This window comes from Jaculus jaculus, chromosome 5 (genome assembly GCF_020740685.1).
Source record: "Jaculus jaculus isolate mJacJac1 chromosome 5, mJacJac1.mat.Y.cur, whole genome shotgun sequence".
NCBI classification, from domain to species: Eukaryota; Metazoa; Chordata; class Mammalia; order Rodentia; family Dipodidae; genus Jaculus; species Jaculus jaculus.
The window spans coordinates 82,888,587-82,909,873 of NC_059106.1; the positions used below are offsets into that span (position 1 = coordinate 82,888,587).

Sequence of the window (21,287 nt, forward strand, 5' to 3'; positions counted from 1 at the left end):
GGCTATGTGATGATTGGGTACCCACATCCATATTCTGTCTCTTTCTCTCTCTGTGGGGTGTGTGTGAGGTGGGGGGCGGAGGGAGAGATACTGTCTGGGTTTGGGAAAAAATGGTGTGGGCAGTTTCAATGCCCCAATGCTAAATTACAACTCAGAACCCGTATCCTATTGGGACTGGCACAGCGTGGGCGGTAGGACCAAGTCCAGGGCTGTAATGAGTGCTTTGCTGCACCTGTGACCAGAAACCATCAGAACCTGCCCCAGGTGATGCTGGTCAGTTTATAGGTCTGACTGCCAGGGGCAGTGGGTCCCTAATTAGCACTGAGGCCAGTCCATAGGCTCTGTTTGCAGGGACTCATCTGTGATCAGGAACAATTCGAATCTTGCCAGTGGTTAGGTCTTATAGGCCCAGTAGTGAGTGTCAAAACACATCCTGATCCTCTCTGTCTCCGTTCCTTCCTCCTTCCCTCCCTCCCCCCTTCATTCCTTGTCTTCTGTCCCTCTCTCTCTCTCCCTTCTGAGTTAGTATTGGTGCACCAGGACCTCTAGCCACTGAAAACATGCTCCAGATGCATGTGGCACTTTCTGCTGCCTTTACATGGGCACTGAGGAATAAAACCCAGACCTGTAGGCTTTGCAAGCAAGCACTTTTAACTACTGAACAATCCCTCCAACCCTCAGTCCCATGCTTTCTTTACTGCCCTACACTCTAGAGGCTGAAGTTTTCCTGATTTATGTCTGACTGGTGTTGACAGACGGGTAATGGAGTCATTCCTTGGACTATCTAGGCTGGTAGTAAGATGGCTCACACCTGAGTCTCACAGCTACAGGTACCTAAGTAGTTTGGTGGATAAGCAGTAGACCCACGTGGCTGGGGGTGGTGCAGACCAAAACAAAAGTGTTCCAGCAGGTGTGGTGGCCCACGCCTTTAATTCGAGCACGTGGGAGGCAGTGGTAGGAGGATCACTGTGAGTTTAAGGCCACCCTGAGATGATGTAGTGAATTCCAGGTCAGCTTGGGCTACAGTGAGACCCTACCTCAAAAAACAAAATCAACAACAAAGTGTGTCCCACAAGGGTGCAGTTTCTGCCTAATCCTAGAGTAGGTCTATCTGTGAACATTAGTCTGCAGGGAGAGGCCTTCAGGCTTCAGGTCAATGGTAAGCCTCCCCGTAGTATGCTGGTGGTCACTTCCTTGTCCTGCTCCAAGCCACTGGAATCTTGCTCCTGGTTGTCTTCCTGAGGCTGGGGAGGGGTGGCCTAGGCAAGTCTCTGTTATCTGGCTGAGAAGCTTTCTGACTAGGCCTGAGTTTCACAGAGATGGACTTGGTTCTGGGTTTCAAGTTGGAGGCCTAAAGTTAATTCCTCCTCCTCTAAGCAGGGGGAGGTGATGATATGGCCAACATTTTCCTTCTACTCTTTTCAATTCATTTTCTGGTTATACTAAAACAGCCATGGTGGTCACTCACCTGGCCTCCTTAGCTCTTGTGAGGGTGAGCTGGCGTGTGGACTAGTGTTCAAATGCGTGTCTCTCGGAGGAGAGACTCACTGGAGTGTCTCACTCAGGTGCCACCTTGCTCTCCTTCTGTGTTGTCATCCACACTGTCTCACCTGCTGACGCATGAACAGGGCATCTCTCTTTGTTTAGGACCTCAATTTCTTTCAATGGTGCTTTGCAGTTTTCAATGTCTTAATGCTACTTTTGTTAAAAATTTTCCCCAAGATTTTACTTTTGGTGGTATATTAAAAGGAGTTGTTTTGTTAATTTCATTTTCAAACTATTCATTGCCAGTGTTTTAAAATACATTTGGTAATTGTATATTGGTCTTGTATCTTGCAGCTTTTTTTTTTTTTAGTTAACATCCCCATTTATTAAAACACCACCAAAATCAAAAGCAAAATAAACCACAATGAGTTATGATAAAATTTACACATTAGACACATAAAAATTAATAAATTTAACAATATTTATCAGAACACAAAGTAAGTCTTTTTCTGGAGACTAAATCTTTTTCAGTGTAATCATTAACTGATGAGACTCCAACTTAAGAACCAAATTTAACTGCAAAAAGTTACAGCCAGAAATGTCATATAAACAGAACCTACCTGATCTTACCTTGATTTTCCTTGCTAGTCACTAATAAGTACTTAAAAGGTGAAAGATACACCCAATCTGAGGAGACAACAGAGTATACCAATGAGTATTTAAAACCGCTGTGCTGCAAGTTGGTAATGAGCTTCTTGCAGGCCTTGGCTGGCAGGAAGGAGCCACTCTAGCTGCAGGTTCTTTCTTGCCATTCAGGTGAGGATGACTTAGCTGCAGCTTCTCTCTGTCCTGTTGACGTGAGTCCACTGGCGATGCTGACCAAACTCTGCTGTCTAGAGACTGTGAACTGCTTGGCACCAAAAGGCCTTCTGAACTGTCACTTATCAGCAGGGTGCCAGCCAGACAAGCTCTGCATGGTGGTTACAGGGCGATTCCCTAGGAGCTGGAAGATGTCCTGGCCTTGTCTCTTCATGTCTCAGCTCTGCAGCTGACCATTTGGTGCACTCAAGTCATGTGCTTTCTTCTCTGAGAACTGACCCCACACTTGCTGCCCTAATTTGCTTAGAAGCTTTCTCCTTTTCTCATCCAGATCTTCCTCAGCTGCTCTTCTCCCACAACCACTTGTCCTTTGGGTCTGTGGAGTTGTGTGAGCTGGAGAAGCTGGCGTTTCTGTAGTGGAGGTGGCAGGCTGTGGTGATGGTTGTTGATGAGAACCTTGTGACTGAGTCCAAACCAAACCACTACCCTCGAGAGTGAGTATCACGTTGTATCTGGAGGATGTTGATGAGTCAACACATCTTTTTCTTCTGACTGTACTGGTTGAGGGGAGGAAGAGCCTGGGATTCCTGGAACACTAGGCTCCATGGTGCCTGGTGGAGCTAGTGGACTACAGCTGAAAAGTGCCCATCTGAACTTACCATTGACACAGGACTGACAGTGGGCATGGTTTGTCCATCAGGAAGACATAGCAGAAGAGGAGATGGCTTGTAAGATGGTGTCTGATTGAGTACCACACTTGAGTTTGGCAAAGGTACGGTTTGCTAAATAATTTCACTTGAATCAGAGCTTTATGAACAGCACATTGGGACACTGTGATGATGCTGGAAGATTGATAGCTGATTGTGTGGTGCAGGTGGTACTGGGGATACTTCTTTTTCATCACTGGCAGTAGAGTCTGGGTGTCATAAAGGGCTATCCTAGTGTGCTCTTTCTATAGTAGATGGTTACTCAGTTTTAATTTTCATGATGTGTGTTGCAAGAAAGGATAAATCTAGATGCATTTAAATATATTATTAGCAACCTCCATACATATACACAATATACTTTAATTATAATTCCTTCCCCACTGCTCTTTATCCCTCCTACCATGTCCTCTTCCACTGAACTCCTTCATTTTTCCAACTAGCCCCTCTATTACTTTTTTAAACTTTTAAAAAATATTTTATTTTTATTTATTTATTAGACAGAGAAACAGAGAGGGAGAGAGAGAGAGAGAGATAGAGAGAGAGAAAGAGAGAGGGAGAGAATGGGTGCGCCAGGGCTTCTAGCCACTGCAAATGAACTCCAGACGCATGCACCCCTTTGTGCATCTGGCTAACATGGGTCCTGGGGAGTCGAACCAGGGTCCTTTGGCTTTGCAGGCAAACGCCTTAACCGCTAAGCCATCCCTCCAGCCCCCCCTCTATTATTTTGATGACATCTTTTTTTGCCCTCATATTATACAGATCTTGTGTAATTAACATTAGTCACTGTAAGGTTATGTATGCACTGGTAACTTTGTGTCTAGAAGACATCATTCCAAAGCACTCCTTTTCATCATATGGCTTTTACATTCTTTCTTGAAAATTTTTTATTTATTGTCTAGAGACAGAGAGAGAGAGAAAGAGGGAGAGAGAGAGAGAGAGAGAGACAGAGAGAGAAAATGGACATGCCAGGAACTTCAGCTGCTGAGAATGAACTCCAGATGTATGCACCCCCTTGTGCACATGTGCAACATTGTGTGCTTGCGTCACTGTACATAAGACTACATGGGACCTGGAGATTTGAACATGAGTTCTTAGGCTTCACAGGCAAGCATCTTAACTGCTCAGCCATCTCTCCAGCCCTTATTTACTTGAGAGAGAGAGAGAGAAAGTGGTAGACAGAGAGTGAGAATGGGCACACCAGGGCCTCCAGCCACTGTGAATAAACTCCAGACACATGTGCCACCTTGTGATTCTGGCTTACATGGGTCCTGGGGAATTGAACCTGGGTCCTTGACTTTGCAGGTGTGGTGGTTTGATTCAGGTGTCCCCCATAAACTTATGTGCTCTGAATGTTAGTTTCCCAGCTGATGGAGATCAGGGAGTTAAATGCCTCCTAGGGGCAGTGTATTGTTGGGGGGAGGGCTTATGGGTATTATAGCCAGTGTCCCCTTGCCAGTGTTTGGCACACTCTCCTGTTGCTGTTGTTCACTTTATGTTGGCTAGGGGGTGATGTCCACCTTCTGCTCATGCCATTATCTTACCCTGCCATTATGGAGCTTCCCCTCGAGTCTGTTAACCAAAATAAACCTTTTTTCCCCACAAGCTGCTCTTGGTTGGGTGATTTCTGCCAGCAATATGACTCTGACTGTAACTGCAGGTAACTGCCTTAACTGCCAAGCCATCTGTCCAGCCATTATTTATTTTTTAATTAAAAGGCTGTACTCAGCCGGGCGTGGTGGCGCATGCCTTTAATCCCGGCACTCGGGAGGCAGAGGTAGGAGGATCGCCGTGAGTTCAAGGCCACCCTGAGACTCCATAGTGAATTCTAGGTCAGCCTGGGCTAGAGTGAGACCCTACCTCAAAAAACCAAAATAATAATAATAATAATAAAAGGCTGTACTCTTATATCCCCTCTTCCCCATCCCCATTCCTTAAACTCTTTTTAAATTTTTTTCATTTATTCTTACTTATTTAGTTGAAAATGATGGGGGGGGGGGGAGAATGGGTGCGCCAGGACCTTCAGCCACTGTAAATGGACTCCAGATGCAAGGCTCTGTGCATGGGGCCTCATCTTCAGCCTTCCTCAGACAGTTGACTAGGCTGCCTTATCTCTTACTTCTTGGTTGTGAAGGGCCTTAAGATCAGCCAAAGATGAGAGTGTATGGCTGTCTCAGGGCTTTTCTGAGCATGCACATAGCTTTGAGCCTGCACATCGCTCTCTGCCCATGTGTGGCCTTCTGGAATCCATGAATGTATCACAGTGCTTCAACAGCTCTATGGACACCTCATCCCCAGCTTCTTCCTTCAAGCTTTGTGCCTAGTTTATTGTCTGCCCTAATTGTTACCCATCACATCAGCTACTCACAGAGTTAACTAATGTCCTCTTAAAAGTATCTATATTTATTTGGAAGCAGAGAAAGAATGAATATATGTGTGTGATTGGGGACATCTGGGACTCCTGCCACTGCAGATGAACTCCAGATGCATGCATTTGGCTTTATGCCAGTACTAGGTAATTGAATCCTGGCCATCAAGGCCCTGCAAGAAAATGCCTGTAACCATTGAGCCATCTTTCCAGTCCCCCAATAGCCTTTTCACCTCCAACAAATATCTGTGGAGGAGAGTACCTCCTCCCACCTTGTGAGGTCAAAGTCAGGTCAAATAAAGACTGTGCAAATGAGACTTAGGAAAGCCATTTGGTCAAATAATGACAATTATGTCAATGATAATTTTAAATATATAGTTTTATTGACAACCTCCATACTTTTAAACAGTATGCCATGATCATAATCCCCTCCAAAAAATCTTCCTTTTCCCTCTCTCAAATCTCTCCTCCACTGAATCCATCCTTTCCAACAATTCTCTTTTCTATTTTAATGTTATCTTTTTCCTCCCTCCTATTATGCAGGTCTTGTGTAGGTAGCTTCAGCCACTGTGGGGTCATGAATACCATGGCTACTTTATGTTTGGAAGACAGTATCTGGACGATATTTTAATGTTGGTACTCCATATTGCTTATATAGAGTTAGAAAAGTTAATGCAATGCTTAGTTTTCCCAATCATTTGACAATGGATTATGAAGCTATACTTAATGAATTCTTTTATTTTTTTGAGGTAAGCCTAACACACTGCACCCCCCCACCTCTTTTTTGAGAGAGAGTGAAAACAAGAGTGACTGAGAGGGAAAAAGTTTATGTGCCAGATCCTCTAGCTACTGTAATTGAACTCCAGATGCATGTGCATCTTGTGTGCATGCACAATCTTCCATGCTCATGTCACTTTGTGTGTCTGGCTTACATGGGATCTGGTTAGTTGAACATGGGTCCTTAGGCTTTACAGGCAAGTGCCTTTACCACTAAGAAATCTCTCCAGCCCTTAATAAATCCCTACTTATAAATACACCCATGTGTGGGGAAAAAGCTTAAGTAGATAAAATAATGTTTGAGCCATACTTTTTTTGCACTGAGCACTTTTGGTAAGAACTCTTTCACTGTCTCTTATTTTCTATTGAAAATTTTCTATGACATTTTCTATGACATTGTAAAAAAGTCTAAGGGCAACCTAACATTTTTCCCTTATAGAAGTTTTTCTATGGACCCTCCAAAGGAGATTTTATCATGGAAACATGGCATAGTTGTTATGATAGGCCTCCCTGGTAATCTTTTACCAGCAAATTGTGTTTGTTGCATCACCTTTAGGCATGTTGTGTCAAAGTCTATTTTTGTTGTTGTTGTTTTATAGCCCAAGGTGACCTGGCACTCAGTCTGTAGTCCCAGGCAGTCCTCAAACTCACAGCCATCCTCCTACCTCTTCCTCCTGCATGCTGGGATTAAAAGCATGTGCCACCTAGCCAAGGTGTATTTCTCATTCAAATGTGCTTGCATTGAATTTGAGTATTAATTCATCATACACTTGCTAAGTATTCAAAAACATATAAATTGCATAAGTCAGTCTTTTTAAAAAAAGAATATTTTATTCATTTATTTTCAAGCAGAGAAAGAGACAGAGAGCGAGCATGGGTGCACCAGGGCCTCTAGCCACTGCAAATGAACTCCAGATGCATGCACCAGTCTGTGCATCTGGCTTATGTGGGTAGTGGGGAATTGAATCCAGCTTGTTAGGCTTTGCAGGCAAATGCCTTAACTTCTGAGGCATCTCTCAAGCCTGTGTTAGTCTGTTTTACTAATTGTTTTTGATAATTTCATTTATATATTTAATGTATTATAATCACACTCACCCCATTACTTTTTCTTGTCTCCCTCCCATTGAACCCCTTCTTCTCAACTTCCCCTCTGACTTTGATTTTTGCTTTTGATGACCCACAAGTTTAACTAGGGTTGCATGCATGAGCACTAAGTAGTCTCAGGGTAGCCTGGAACTCATGACAATCCTCCTACTTCTGCCTCCCAAGTGCTGGAATTAAAGGTGTATGCCACCCCGCCTGGCCTTGTATATATAGCCTTTATTATGTTGAGATATAATCCCTCCATGCCTAGTCTTGCCAGTGTTTGGATCATGAAGTGGTGTCACATTTTGTCAAAGACCTTCTCTGCATCAATTGAAATGATCATGTGGCTCATTTTAAACAAATTATTTATGTTGTGTTTTACATTAATCAATTTTCATATGTTGAATCATCCCTGATTCCCTGGAATGAAGCCTGCTTGATGGACAAGGATAATGCTTTTCTTTTTAAAAGTTTTTTATTTATATATTTATTTGAGAGAGAGAGAAAGAAGCAGAGAGAGGGAGAGAGAGAGGCAGATAGAGAATGAATGTGCCAGGGCCTCCAGCCACTGCAAATGAACTCCAGACATACACGCCATCTTGTGCATCTAGCTTACATGGGTCCTTGGAATCGAATCTACATCCTTTGGTTTTGCAGGCAAATACCTTAACTGCTAAGTCATTTATCTAGCCCATAGATAGTGCTTTTGATGTTTTGTCGAATTTGGTTTGCTAGGATTTTGTTAAGGATTTTTGCATCTAAGTTCATGAGGGATTTAGGTCTACAGTTTCCTTATTGTATCTTTGTCTGGTTTTGGTATAAGGGTGATGGTAGCTTCATAGAAGGAGTTGGGGAGCATACCCTGCTCTCTGATTATGTGCAAAAAAGGTTGAGAAAAAGAGGTTTCAGGTTTTTTTTTTTTTAATTAAGTTTAGGTAGAATTCAGCTGAGAATCCATCAGGATTCTGAACTTCTCCTTTTGGGGTGGATTTTGATTACATTTGCAATCTCAATAGATGTAATAGGTTTGTTTAGGGGACTTATCTGCTCTGGATTTAGTTTTGGTAGGTGGTATGTGTCCAGGAATTGATCCATTTCTTCCATGTTATCCATTTTGTGGTATAGAAGTTTTGGAAATATGTCCAATAAGGATATTTTCATGCAAATATAATGCATTTTGAGTATAGTCCTACCATCCCCATTCTCTCCCTTTAATTTCCCTCCCATTAGTCTCCTCAGTTTCTCCAGACAGTATTGGCTTTACTTTCATATCATATAAACGTACATGATTTTATGACCTACATAAAATCAAGGAACTACGAAGTAGAGAAAACATGTGATATTTGTCTGAAACTGGCATTTTTTATCTCGGTTGTAATCTTAGGGAGCCTCCATTGTATATGGGGTCTATCATTGACTGAAATATTATGTGGTCATTACTGTAAGAATATGCAACAGTGACCGTTTATAGTTTGCAAAGCTTCAATATATAGCCCATGTGGTTTATAAAAAGATTTTAAAAGGTCATGGAAAGAATTAGATGTTTACGAATGTAACATCTGTTCACTTTATACCAGATGTGGATGTTTGCCTCCACTTTGGAAATCTTCCCAAAACTGGCTTAAGTTGGATTACTCAGAAAGTGTAATTGACGCCCTAAAACTTTAGAGACAAGAGAATATTAGCCTGACCCTTGGGATAGCATGAAAATAACTATCATTGTAAATAAATCATACTCCAGGCAGAGTCAAAGTCACATGTTCTCATGGACCAGAGATGGATAATCTGACTGCCAAAGGGCAACACACCTAAAAGATAATGGCCAGTAATTTTGCCACATGGAAGAAAGACTCCAACCTACAGATTATAGGTGATGCCCAGTGAATGCCAAGGAAGATAAATGTATAGGACCACGTGAATGCTGTGCAAGTGCTTCACTACTGAGTCACATCCCCAGCCTCTTTTTTTTTTTTTTTTCCTGAAGTAGGCTCTTGCTCTCTAGCCCAGGCTGACCTGGAATTCACTATGTAGTGTCAAGGTGGCCTTGAACTCAACAGTGATCTACCTACCTCTGCCTCCCAAGTGCTGGGATTAAAGGTGTGCAACCACGCCTGGCCCCAGCCTGTTTTTAATATTTAATTTATTTATTTATTCAACAGAGAAAGAGGGGGAGAGAGAAAGAGAGAGAGAGGGAGAGGAAGAGGGAGAGAGAGAGAGAATGGGTGTGCACCAGGGGCTCCAGCCATTGCAAACCAACTCCAGGAGCATGTGCCACCCTGGACATCTGGCTAACGTGGGTCCTGGGGAATTGAACCTGGGTCCTTTGGCTTTGCAGGCAAATGCCTTAACTGCTAAGCCATTCCTCCAGCCCCACTTCCCAGCCTGGTTTTGTAAAGCACAGAGGGAAATGCTTGAAAAAACAACCCTCTACTCATACTAAATCCATCCATTCTTGGGTGTTTTAACCTTCAGGTGGGTAGACACAGCTTTGTTAATTCCTCTTCAAGTCTTAGTCTCTCCAAACACTCTCTACTTTTCGTCTTTGAGTTTGCACTTCTCCCACTTCCCCTTCTCTTTCCTTTACTCTCTCTCGTCACTTTCAGTGCCCAAAAGGATCATGGTTGGTTACTGCAGGGTGGTTCACTGCTCAGTAGTCAACAAAGAAAATTAGAACTAACGGTTGTTGAGCAATAGCTATGTGCCAGGCTTGTTAAGCACTCTTCACATATCTCACTTAACCACTGCAACTTCTCTGTGAGGAAAAATTGCAAAACTCAAAGTAGTTAAATGGGTTGTAAAAATTCACATGCCAAGTAGCTATATGTATGTGAAAGTGTATGTGTTACCGTTCTTGCCACTGTCACCAAATACCTGGCAAGAAGTCACTTAAGGGAGGAAGGGTTTATTTCGGTTTACTCTTTGAGGGGATACAGTCCATCATGATGGGGAAGACATGGCAGCAGGCCACGACAGCAGGAGTATGTAGCTGGGATTCCTCACCTCCTCACATCTTGACAGAACAGAAACCAGAGAGCACACAGGAAGTAGGACTAGAGCTATGAACCTCAAAGCCAGCCTCCAGTGACAGACTTGCTTCAGAGGGTGTCCACATCCTACAGGTTCCACAATCTTTCCAAACAGTGCCACCACCTGTAGGCAGAGTTTTGAATATTCAGATCACAGTGCTAAGTGTCACACTGAGTCTGTCTCACACGAATGTGCAGGCGCTTCATTGCTGCACCTGTCCTTCATAACATCTCTGCCTCAGTAATATCACCACGCACACTGCAGATGTCTGAGAATCGTTTCCTTCCCAACTTGGCCAAGTGTAAAGGGATGTCTTCATAGAGTCCAGCCCTTCCATGTCTTATGGCAGAGTCCTTGGGGAGATGGTGATTACAAGTCCTACCTTGGTTGACTTCCTGGGACTTTAGCTTTAAGACCTCACTCTGGAGCCCTGCTCCCTCCCACTAGTTTGAGGAAAGCCCTTTTCACATCCTTGTTTCTCAGACTATAGATGATGGGGTTGAGGAAGGCTGTGGCAATGTTATAGAAAAGGGCCATTTTTTTGCCACTGTTGGATAAGGAGCCAGTGCCAGGGCTCATGTACATGATGATGCATGGGATGGCGAACATAGTGACCACAGTGATGTGGGATGCACAGGTGGAGAAGGCCTTGATCCGCCCCTGGGCTGAGCGGATCTTCATGATGGTGGCAAAGATGTTGGCATAGACAATGACGATCAGCGAGAGTGGGACCACAATGACATTGAAGCCTGTGATGAAATCCACCAGGTCATTGAGGGATGTATCTGCACAGGCCAACTTCAGAACAGCAGGGACCTCACAGAAGTAGTGGTCAATTTCATTAGGACCACAGTAGGGCAGATGCATGGCAAAGAAGGTATAGCACAGACCACCCACCACACCGTAGGCTGCACAAATACCCACCAGGATGAGGCACATCCCACGGCTCATGATGACCTTGTACCTGAGTGGGTGGCAGATGGCCACATACCTATCCACAGACATGATGGAGAAAAGCCAGGACTCAGTGACCCCAAAGAGGAGGAAGATGTACATCTGGGCTACACATCTCATAAAAGAGATGGTCCTCTTCTTGCTGAGAATGTGCACCAGCATCTGGGGCACGGTGGTGGTGGTGTAGCACACATCCAGCGTGGAGAGGACACTGATGAAAAAGTACATGGGCGTGTGGAGGCGCGAGTCCTGGTGGATGAGTGTGATTAGGAGGCTGTTGCTCACAAGGATGAGCAGGTAAAAGACTAGAAAGAAGGTGAAGAGCAGAGGATTGGTCCCGGGGCTGGGGGCAAAGCCCAACAGAATGAATTCTGCCACGGTGCACTGGTTGAGCTCCTGCATTGTGATCTGCCTGTTTAAAGAGTTTTTAGGATATGTAACTTACTGAGAGTCTGTACCAGGGGTATATACAGAATTTGCAAACAATATCAGGAGTTTGGATTGGCAGAGGGAGGTGCCAGAAATTCCCAGTGTAATGTGAGGGATGTTGAGATCTGACTCAGGACTTAAATGAGGGTCCTAGTAATATAAATGGTGAGTCCAGGAAGGCACAATGGTTTATGTTCCATTCCGCCTTGCAGGTACCTGCTTCTCCTTCTCCTGACACAGCCTCATACTCCCTCTATGACTCACCCCAGTTTCTGTTTTCAGTTGGAATTACAGAAGTTGCTAAGTTTTACATGGGTAATGATTTGAATCATAGATAGGACTGTTATATCCATGATTTAGGTTAAAGATTTTTTCTTTTCAATTACTGTTAGATTAAAGCAAAGGATAGCATAAGGCATTAAAGTCAATGCTGTGTACAACAAAAGTTGGAGTTAATATTTAAGCTTTGGCTTTCTTTTGGTGACCGAGCTTCAATGGTATGCTTTATGTTTGTCATCCAACAATCTTCCCAAACGTAATCACTGTAATATTGTCTCCTTAAATGTGAGGGTCATGTTTCCAAAGTGTTGGGGCAGGGTATTTTATAGTCAAGGACAGACTTTGGATACGCTGCATGTAGTCCTAGAGACATATTTTTAGGTAACCAAAATGGAAATAATACTCCCAGTACACACATACAAGAAAGACTTAATATTAAATTAATAATGTACGAATCCTTCAATTCATATTCTTTTGTCATAGTTTCATCATTATAATACTTCAAAGACTCCTTCCCACTGCCAGTATGGTGCCAAAACTGGTTCTGCTTTGTTGGAGGCAATGAACGTAGGGAGATTTAAATTTTTTACCCTGTGGTTGGACCTACCTTTCAATATTCATTTTCTTTCTGGTGCTTTGATTCAGAAAAACTTGGTTTCATTCCTAATCAATTCAGAATTCTAGGGATTATGGAAAACTACAGAGGTAAATCCATAAAAACAAGAAAATCATGTTTATGATGCTATATTGTGTAGAATTTCTTAACTTACCTCACTTTCCCCTTTTTGACTGGTGCCCTGGCTTCCTAGAGTCCTTTCAATTTTCTGTTTTGTGAACTATCACAGAGATATTTAATATCATATCTGCAGAAAATACTTTGGCATCATAGTGAATATCTGGACCAGCCAGTAACATGCTTCAGGCTAAAATCACACAGTAGAGATCATTGAATGGGGGCCCACAAGCCAAATATAACTTATATAATATTTCTTTGAAATGTCCATTTTTTAAGGTAACTGCTACCATTTTATTTATTCATATTATTTATTTATTTATTTGAGAGATACAGAAGTAGGCAGGGAGAGAGCAAGACAGGATGGGTGCCCCAGGGCCTCCAGCCACTGCAAATGAACTCCAGATGAGTATACCCCTTTGTGCATCTGGCTTATGTGGGTCCTGGGGAATCAAACCTGGGTCCTTTGGTTTTGTAGGCAAATACCTTAACTGCTAAGCCATCTCTCCAGCCCACTGCTACCGTTTTTAAACAACTCAACATATGCATAAAAACTAGATCTTGGACTGGAGATATGACTTAGCGGTTAAGGCACTTGCCTGAGAAGCTGAGGATGTATGTTTGACTCCCCAGCTTCAATGTAAGCCAGACACACAAGGTGACACATGCTCAAGGTTGCACATGTGCACAAAGTGGCACACACATCTGGAGTTTGATTACAGTGGCTGGAGGCTCTGGTGTGCCAATTCTTTCTCTCACACTCTCTCATTTAAAAAAGGCCAGACTGTGGGCTAGAGAGATGGCTTAGCAGTTAAGGCGTTTGCCTGCAAAGCCAAAGGACCTTGGTTTGATTCCCCAGGACTCACATAAGTCAGATGTACAAGGTGACACATGCGTCTGGAGTTTGTTTGCAGTGGCTAGAGGCTCTGGTGTGCTCATTTTCTCTCTCTCCTCCCCCCCTTTCTCTCTCGCTCTGTCAAATAAATAAATAAAATTTTTAAAAAGTTTATTTTTAGAAAAGGCCAAACTGTTGGGTTTGCCTCAAAACAAAACCAAAAACAACAACTTTAGATCTTTAGGGTCACAAATATGGTCATCTTGGGATGATATTTCTGCGTGTGTGTGTGTGTAGTGTGTATTGTAAGTATGTGTACTTGTCTTTGCGTGCACACAGGTGAGCATACACAGGTGTGCATGCATGCAGAGGACAGAGACCCCATCAAGTGTCTTCCTTAATTCTTTTCTACTTCATTGTTTTGTATCTTATTTATTTATTGTTTGTATTATATTTACTTGTAAGCAGAGAGAGTGTGAGTGAGTTCTTGAGTGAGTAATAAGCATGCTAGGGCCTCTTGCTGTTTCAGAAACTCCAGATGTATGCACCACTTTATGCATCTGGCTTTACATGGGTACTAGGAAATCAAACCTTGGCTCTACAGGCTTTGTAAGCAAGCACCTTTAATGGCTGAGCATTCTCTCCAAATCTCTACCTTATTTTTTTTCAGTTTTATTTATTTATTTTGAGAGAGAGAAAGAGGGAGAGAGAGAGAGAAATATAGAGAGAATGGGTGCATCAGGGCTTCTAGACATTGGAAAAGAACTATGGATACATGCACCAACTGGTGTATCTGGCTTACATGGGTCCTGGAGAATCAAACCTGAGTCCTTTGGCTTTTACAGGCAAAGCCCCTTAACTGCTAAGCCATCCCTCCATCCCTCTACCTTATTTTTTGATAGAGTGTCTCCCACTGAACCTGAAGTTCATTGATTCAGCTAGCCTAGCTTGCCAAGAAAACCATCAGACCTGGGGGATCCTCCTGTCTCCATCTCTTGACCACTGGGATTATAAGTGTGTGTCATCACACCTGGCATTTTCCATGGGCACTGGGATCTGAATTCAGGTCCTCAGGTTTATGCAGCAAGCACCTTGCTGATTGAGCCACATCACCTCTGCTTCTTGTTTCTATTATCAGAAATAGTTAGGAAATGGAGTATTTTTCTCCTCTTCAGTGGCATGTGAGCGTCCCTGATTCGGGTTTGAAATATTCCTTGATGCTTATTAACTCTAAGCCCCAGGCTTGGAGTTAGGATGATTGAGGCCCCAGGTGCAGTCATGTCCTTGCTGAGCCTTAGCAGCCTTATCTGTATAGTGGGAATGCCACAGAATGGTGAGCAGGTGACCATAGTAGGTGCAGAAGAAATGCCAGAAAGGCACGACATCTGCTGAACCAGTTCAGGAGGTAGGAACACCAAATACAGAAACACGTCTCAGCCTTCTATCCCGCCCTCACAGCTCAGAGAGTATGCTGGCCACAGAGATGAAGAAGTAGTCTGGCTTTGAGATGCACGGACCCAGACAGCAAAAGGTTCTGGCCACTCCCTCCTCTTCTGGCCCCAGGGACGCATGTGCAGGCTGCCTCAGAAAAGACGGACGCCAAGTCTTACAGTAGATGAGCGCCAGACCAAAGTGAGAGTCCAGTACTCCTAGCCTGTCCCACAGCCAGGGCAGGAAAAGTCATACATACATGCAGCAAGGCTTTTCATTTGGGCCTAACCACTGGTTCTGGTCATTATGTCTGATATTATAAAAGTTGTACTCCTGTTCTTGCTGGGTATTGAGTTTGCTGTGTGACTTTAGGAAAGTCCCCTACCTTCTTTGACCTTTGTGATCCCAACTGTAACATGAAGGTAGTATGTCATCAGCAATGGCACCTCTATGCCAGGTATGCGACACTTTGTATTTATGCTGAGGTTTGGGTCAGGAGGTGAGGACTGTAAAGATCAAGGGTAGCAGGGTATGGATTGTGATTAAATGTCCACTCAAGGCTGAGACAAACAGCCGTGTTCATGGGGAGGGGACACTCACATCTACACTGGCCACCTCCTAAGAATAGAACTAGGAATGCTTATTGGACTAGGTGGGCATTTAGCTGTGAGACTGATAGCCTTATGGTTTTCAACATTTTTAAAGCCTTTGGACCTTCTTTTCTTGCAAAGCCTGCAGGCCCAGGTTTAATTACCCAGAACTCATGTCATGCCAGATGCACAAAGTGGTGCATGGGTCTGCGGTTCGTTTGCAGTGGCATGAGGCCCTGGTGTGTCCATACTCTCTCCCTCCCTTCTCTCTCAAACCAATAAAGCAATATTTATAAAAGATTACTTGAGGACTGCAGAGATGGCTTAGCAGTTAAGCGCTTGCCTGTGAAGCCTAAGGACCCCGGTTCAAGGCTCGGTTCCCCAGGTCCCACGTTAGCCAGATGCACAAGGGGGTGCACGCATCTGGAGTTCGTTTGCAGAGGCTGGAAGCCCTGGCGCGCCCATTCCCTCTCTCTCCCTCTATCTGTCTTTCTCTCTGTGTCTGTTGCTCTCAAATAAATAAATAAAAAAATTAAAAAAAAAAAAAAAGATTACTTGAGGCCTGGAGAGATGGCTTCGCGGTTAAGTGCTTGCCTGTGAAGCCCAAGGACCCGGGTTCGAGGCTGGATTCTCTAGGACCCACGTTAGCCAGATGCACAAGGGGGCGCACGCATCTGGAATTCATTTGCAGTGGCTGGAAGCCCTGGCACGCTCATTCTCTCTCTCCCTATCTGCTTCTTTCTATCTCTGTCACTCTCAAATAAATAAATAAAAATGAACAAAAAAAATTTTAAAGAAAGATTACTTGAAGCTTGATTGGATAACCACTAGTGCAAGCCTTTTATTTTGCCAAAGCTCAGAGGGAAAATAACGGCTCAGGCTGTACAGAAACAGCAAGCATGGTGAGCCCCGAGCAGATTGCCCTCTGGCCCAGGACCTGCCATTGCTCTCTGAGACAAGCCAGGGTGTGGGATTTTGGGAACAGAGTGCAAACCACTCAGGTCCCCAGATAAGTGGGGCTTTAAACAAGGGCCATAGTGTTGAGTGGATCTCAGTTCTTACCTGCAGGCCAAGGGAGAAGGTAGCAGAGGAGATACAGGTGACAGGTTCTCACCTCCTGGGACTCTGTTCCCCTTGAGGAATGGGAACCCTCATCCAGAGGGAAGCCTGCTGCCCAGCCTCTAGTCTGTTTCTTTGGATGTTTCGCTGGGTGTTCTAGGACTGATTACTTGCTCACTCTGAGCCTCAGGTTCTAAGCTGATCACATCTAGGTTTGATGATGACCTGTTGTCAATAAGAAGACAGAAATGGGTTGTGCGATTACAAAGTCTTGGTAGAGGGCGAGTCTCTAGCCCCTCAGTTGGCAAGGGCTTGAGCCTGGAAGGAGGTACTAGCTTTGGTCCTTTGCTAAGATGTAATGAAAATAAGAGAAAAATTGTTGGCATTTTTCCTTCTAAAGGTATTTATCTCCTCCTCTCTGGTCTCCTGCAGCATAGATTAGGAGATAAAAGACTCACATCAGATGGGTTTGCCGTTTCCTTGCCCAAACGTTGGACAGGTCACCGTGCCTGGTTGTTATGGGGTACTGGGGTTCAGGAATAATCCTTGAGTCCCAAATCCTGAGTCTGTGTCTAACTTTAACCAAATAATTGGTTAAAACAAGACTGAGAAGGATGATTTATAAACTAACACATTTTTCTTCAGAGAGAGGATCTGCAAACCTAGGAAATAAAAAGGGATTTAGAGAAGAAAGGGGGAAAGTGCAGAGAGCTCCTGCCATGTGGGAGGGGGAGAGAGCCCATGGGGGTGTAGGGGTCTCTTCTTGTCTCAGCCCAGCCTGGCTGAAATGAGGGGAGGCTTATCTGGACAGGAGCCTGGAGGATCAGGGCAGATGAACACCAGCAAGGAGAAAGATGCCCTCCTGCTAAGAGTCTACTCATAACCTGGTTGTGCTGGGCCTTACCTTGAGGCTCAGGTGAGCCAGAGTGAGGGCTGATTGGTCTGGGCTAGTGGCTGGCTCAAAAAGAGGCCAGTCATGGAGCCAAGTTTGGGGGCTGAGCTTAACCAATCACAATGCCAGGATCAGGTTTAAATTCTAGGTAAGGGAGCTCCCTCCCAGGAGGGGCTCAGGTTGTTTATGGATAAACAGATATGAGGAACTCCTTCAGTCAAGCAATAGGGAGAGATCCTTCTCTGTTCTCTAGTAAAGTGGAGATTACAAGGGCAGACTGAGGGACATTCCTGCTTTGGGGCACAGTCACCCTAAACTACCTAACAAAGCCATCTGACTCCCCCTCATGATGAACAGAATAAGGACATGGTTGTCACAATACTTAGTTCTAAACCTGTGTTTTCTCCCCCTTTCCTCTTCACCAGCCCTGTCACTAGAACTTTCCTCTGTCACATATGCTAGATATCCACATGCACACACACCCCCGCCCCACATCAGCGCAGACCTTTAGGGCTAAGGAAACCCAAAGAAAAGAAGAAGCCTGAGAGCAGGGAGCAGGCGGGTGGGTGAGTGCAGGCAGGGAGAGCTGGGCAGACACTGACAGCGGGGGGAGGATGGCAGGGCGCAGGCCAGGGGGCAAAGCTGAAAGAGGAAAAGCCTGAGAACAGGAAAGCATGTAGGGGAGAGGAGAGAGCCAGGGATTTGCAGAGGACACTGTGCTACCAGCAACGCTGGAGGCAGAGCCCACAAGTGACAATCAGAAGTAAAGAGAGAAAGAAAGGCAGGGGGAGAGACGGGACAGAGGCACACGGGTGAAGCAGACAGAACAAGTGGTGGGGAACAAGAGAGAGAAAGAGGCCAAGTAGACACAGCAAGCCCAGGGGTGAGGAAGGAGTGGTCAGACGCAGAGAGAAGAAGCAGCAGAGACAGGCAGCCACATCCACACCCACACCTGCCAGAGTGGGGAGAAAGGCCAGAGGCACAGAGGCAGGTGGCCCGCAGGCCAACAGGAACTGTAGACTGCTCTGCCCCGGTCCCTACCTGGAGCTCCTAGCCAACAGGGCTGGAGGTGGAGTAGCTGGAAGTTTCCAGGAGACCTGAGAACACTCCTGTCTTGAGTTTATAATCATCTAGTGAAGAGGTGTGGCAGGGACCCTCCCTCAGACCCAGGGCCACATAGCCCCAAGACTCCAGTCAAGACAGTTCCCACAGTCACCTCTGGCTCAGGGAGGAGATACTGGGCTCCAGGGAACTTCCCTCTCAGGCCTCTCCTGGATCCCAGGGTGGCTGGGCATTGATATGAGTTGTGGGTACTGGGGACATCAGTGCTGGGCTCACACAGGGCCCCAGAGCAGGGCCTTACTCAGTGACTCCTCCTTCCCCAGGGAACAAACTGAGGTGTTCTGGGAGGTCTGGAGAGATGGAGGCCATGAAATTGTCCTCTCTCCTTGCAAGGTGACAAAGTGTCTACCATTTTTGAACTCCCCTGGTCTACATACATGAAACAAGAAACTTGTAAGATTAAAAAAAAAAAAAAAGGTGTGTAAACAGGGAAATAGAGTATTGTATGAGCAGTCATTTATTAAACACTTTTTTTGGGGGGGTGTTCGAGGTAGGGTCTCACTCTAGACCAGGCTGACCTGGAATTCACTATGGAGTCTCAGGGTGGCCTTGAACTCATGGCAATCCTCCTACCTCTGCCTCCCAAGTGCTGGGCTTAAAGGCATGCACCACCACGCCCGGCTTTAAACACTTTTTATTAAACCATATTGTTGAGGTAGGGTCTTGCTCTATCCCAGACTGACCAGGAATTCACTATGGAGTCTCAGGCTGGCCTTGAACTCACAGTTGTCCTCATGCCTCTGCATCCTGAGTGCTGGAATTAAAAAAGTGTGCATCACCACGCCTAGCAGAGAGAGGAAGTGTGGGGTGGGGGGGGAGAATAGGTATGACAGCGCCTGCACTCAGTGCACATGAATTCTAGATGCATGTGCCACTTTTTGTATCTGGCTTTACAAAGGTCCTAGACAATAGAACTCAGGTCACGAGGCTTTGTGGAGAAGTGCCTTAACCACTGTACTATCTTGACAGCCCCAAGTTTAAAAACTTATGCATAGTTACATAGAAAGTTGCATTCAGTGTGGAACATTGGATGTGCTGTGGTTGGACTTGCATCTTATGGAACATAGCACCTCTTCCTGCAAGCCTGAAGCCACCCTGTGGCCTCTCGGTGCTTTGTGTCACTTGGTTGGAGCTGTTCATTTCCATGCAGAGAGCACAGGTGAAGAGAAGGGGCCAGAAGTGTGGCCCAGGAGATTTAAGGCAGACCATGAGTCAGAATGAGGTAGCAGGGAAGAAGCTGGAACACTCACTTTGAGGTCTTTGGCCAATGGGCTGGTGGGATAGTCAGGGAGTGTGTCAGATCTTGCCTTAGAGCAAAAGAAAGAAACTCCCTGGTTCACAGTGTCCCAGGCATCCAGAGCTACATATGGAACGTGGTCTAACAATGTGCGTTCCAGGAGCCATGCTGGCGCTTGAGCAGGTCGTTGGAGGCCACACCCAGGCACCGGGAGCTACTGGACCAAGCTGAGCCCAGGCGCCTCAGCGCTGGGACAAGAGGCTCCTGAGGCTGGGCTGCCTGTGTGCTGGGAGTCAGGTGGTGGGAAGCCAGGGCCGGAAGCGGACAGCCCATCACTCCTGTCTCCCTCCTCTCGGTATGGGCAACTCTTGAGGGCTAGGTACACTCCTCAGTATCAGCTTTCTCCAGGTCTCAAACCTCACATGGGCCCTCTGCAGTACTGCCAGAGGCCAGATTTCCTCTGCGCCTTGAAAATGGGTGGGAAACTGATAAGTTGAGAAGGAAGAGAAGGGCCATCTCAGTACAGGGAGCAGAGCATGCAAAGATCCAGGATGGAAAGAAAAGGGCTATGAATTCCCAACTTCTGGCCACTGCGGACAGTGGTAGTATTAGTGACATCTGTGTGGCCATTGTCTAGCACAGGGCTTGGCATAAAGGAGGCATGGAAAGGATGAAGCAAATAACTGAATGTATGGTGTATTTGAGGGGCAGAAAGAAAACTGAGAATGTGAGGAAATGACCCCTGGCTCAAGGCATCCTCCCTAGGATTCAAAAAGAACAAGTTTGGAAATATAGGGCTAGCAAGGTCAGCCTCTCCCATCAAAGCTCCAGTGTGCAGGCCCTCCCTGGGGCGCTGGCTGCTGGCTCAGGTCCACAGCCCATGCTTAGCCTTGCAATGTGCTCCCCAAGGACAGCATCCTTCCAAGTCCTCTAAAGGCAGCAAGAATAATTTGCTACCCACAGACACAGGTGAATGGAATGAGAAAGGATTTTTTTTCTTCTGCTCAGTAAATATCGTTATATAGAAAAACAGCTGCTTCAACTACCTTCTGGACAAAGGTGGTATGATAAAATAAAAATAGGAAACAGGCTGGGAAGATGACCCAGGGCTAAAAGCCTGCTGGCCTGGGTTTGATTCTCAAGTACCCACATAAAGCCAGATACACAAAGTGGCACATCCATTTTCAGTTGACATACAGTGGCAGGAAGCCTTGGTGTGCTCATATTCTTTCTGCTCACAAATGAATAAATAAAAAATATTTAAAAGATTAGAAAACTCTTTATAAAAGTATGCAATTAAATTCAGCCTACTCCAAGGTACATAACAAAATAACTTATTCTTCATTACAGAAAACCCAGACAACCAATGAGAAGTGATTTCTGTGCATTAGAAAATATGGAACCTATAGCAATTCCAGATCTGCAGTGCAGGCTGGGGAAGTGGCTCAGAGGCTACGGAT

At 45.1% G+C, this 21,287-nt stretch overlaps 1 protein-coding gene and 1 pseudogene across 1 annotated transcript; both read right to left on the reverse strand.

Annotated features, from left to right (window-relative positions):
- Window positions 1-2,521: 2,521 nt before the first annotated feature.
- Window positions 2,522-3,326, reverse strand: LOC123460873 (annotated as a pseudogene).
- Window positions 3,327-10,683: 7,357 nt separating this feature from the next.
- Window positions 10,684-11,622, reverse strand: LOC101615519 (olfactory receptor 2G3-like). Its single transcript, XM_004672482.2, has one exon. It carries the CDS (start codon window positions 11,620-11,622, stop codon window positions 10,684-10,686), a length of 939 nt encoding a protein of 312 aa, XP_004672539.1.
- Between the last annotated feature and the right edge of the window lie 9,665 nt (window positions 11,623-21,287).

Excerpts from the sequence above, each read along its gene's own strand:
- LOC101615519 (XM_004672482.2), bottom strand. The coding sequence starts at position 11,622 with ATGCAGGAGCTCAACCAGTGCACCGTGGCAGAATTCATTCTGTTGGGC.